Source organism: Acanthisitta chloris, unplaced genomic scaffold (assembly GCF_000695815.1).
Source record: "Acanthisitta chloris isolate BGI_N310 unplaced genomic scaffold, ASM69581v1 scaffold36107, whole genome shotgun sequence".
Taxonomy (NCBI): Eukaryota; Metazoa; Chordata; class Aves; order Passeriformes; family Acanthisittidae; genus Acanthisitta; species Acanthisitta chloris.
Window position 1 is genome coordinate 1 of NW_008681555.1, and position 1,645 is coordinate 1,645.

The 1,645-nt window shown below is 63.0% G+C and overlaps 1 protein-coding gene across 1 annotated transcript; it reads right to left on the reverse strand.

The window, feature by feature from the left end:
• Nucleotides 1-119: 119 nt before the first annotated feature.
• APBB3 (amyloid beta (A4) precursor protein-binding, family B, member 3) lies at nt 120-1,004 on the reverse strand (the record flags this gene model as incomplete). Its single annotated transcript, XM_009078148.1, has 3 exons — nt 120-247; nt 633-773; nt 947-1,004. Coding segments are annotated over 3 exons (327 nt in total), but the record flags the coding sequence as incomplete, so codon positions are not given.
• Nucleotides 1,005-1,645: the final 641 nt, after the last annotated feature.

Genomic DNA, 1,645 nt, shown 5'->3' on the forward strand with positions numbered 1-1,645 from the left:
TCCCTGCAGCCACGGTGGCAGTCGGGGAGGGAGGAAAGGAGACAGGTTACCTCTGGGGTGCCTTCCCCCCAGCAGGCAGAGACACCCCCAGCCCCCAGCACCGTCCTTGCCCACAGCACCTGCCGTTGTTGCAGCCAACACCCCAGACACGGATGTTGAGGATGGGCTGGCGATGGATGAGACTGTGGTCAAGGGGGTCCACCAGGCTCATGGTGTCCTTCTTCAGGATCATCACCAGGTCCTGACCCTGCAGAGGGGCAGTGATTCCTTCAGCCTGGCAGTCATCCTGGGCACCCCCAGCACCCAGCCCATGTGTGGGGGCATCCCTGTCGCCCCAGCCTACTTATCCCCAAGCATGGGCACAGCCCTGTTACCCCCCTGCCCTTCCCAGGTACTGTTCTCATGTGTGGGAACAGCCCACCCAGGCACCTTTAGCACTGTCCCCAAGGAACAGTCCTGTCAGACCCACCTGCCACACACCTGGGGCCATAGCATAGATGGCCTGTGTGCAGAGTTGACTCTGCCATTGGCACTGGTCACTGCTCCCCCAGCATGGTCCCTGTTGCTGCCAGCCTCAGCAGCAGTGGCCCTGGGGTGGGACCCTGCCTGGCAGCACCATCCCAGGCTCTCACCTCACCCCGGTTCTCTGCAGAGCCCTGGCCCTTGCTGTTGGAGAGCTGCTGGATGCAGTTGTTGACGGCGATGCTGCTCTTGCCAGGTGCCAGGTCCTCCTCGGGGATCTCCACCCAGCCCAGCGAGCGCACAGCAAAGCACTGAGCAGAGACGTGGGGCTTCAGTGCCTGGTGGCACAGCCACCTCCGTCCTACGCCCATCACTGTGCCAGCATGGTCACCCCTGCTCCTGCTCCCAGCCACGTCCCTGCCAGCTGCCTCCCCTTCTGCCAGCCCAGCCCACGCTGCGGCAGTGAAGGCAGCGGGTGCAGTACCTTGGAGCCAGGCTCTGCACTATGCTGGAAGTCATCTCCGTGCCAGGACAGCGAGTGCCTGTGGAGGGATGGGGCAGTGAGGGAGGGGCAGCTCCCTCTGTGTTGTCCTGGGGCACCCAGGGAAGCACCAGGATGCCCTGGCACCAGCAGACCCCTATGGCACCAGCTGGGAAGCATCCCATGGAGTGTCCTGTGTGGTCCTGCTGGTTTTAGCATGGGGGGCTGCTCTGGCGGGGGCACTGAGGCCCAGCACCGTGCAGTGGTCAAGGATGAATGGTGTCCCACTGTTTGGGGGCAGAGCACCAGGGTAGCCCTACCTCCGGGAGAGCGAAGCCATGGGGCTGGGAATGGGCCTGTCCTTTGCCACATGTTTTGCTGCAGGGTCCTGGCATTAGAGGCAAGAGGAGAGGAGTGAGGACTGCAAGAGGCTGTCAGGAGGCATCAGGTAGGAGCCCTCCCTCCCAGGACAGCAGCAGGCCTGTGGGCATCCCATGTGGCCTGGATGAAACCAACACAAGGTCTGCTGGAGCTTTTCAGGGGACTCAACCCTGGCCAGGAATGGGCTGAGAAAGACTTTGGGGTGACAGAGTCAGGTCTGCTGCCAGAACCAGATGGACCAGCGATGCTCAGAGGGCTCTTCAGCTCCTGCCAGGGGTGGGATCCAACACCAGCTCCCACCCCTCTGCCCACATCCCCTAC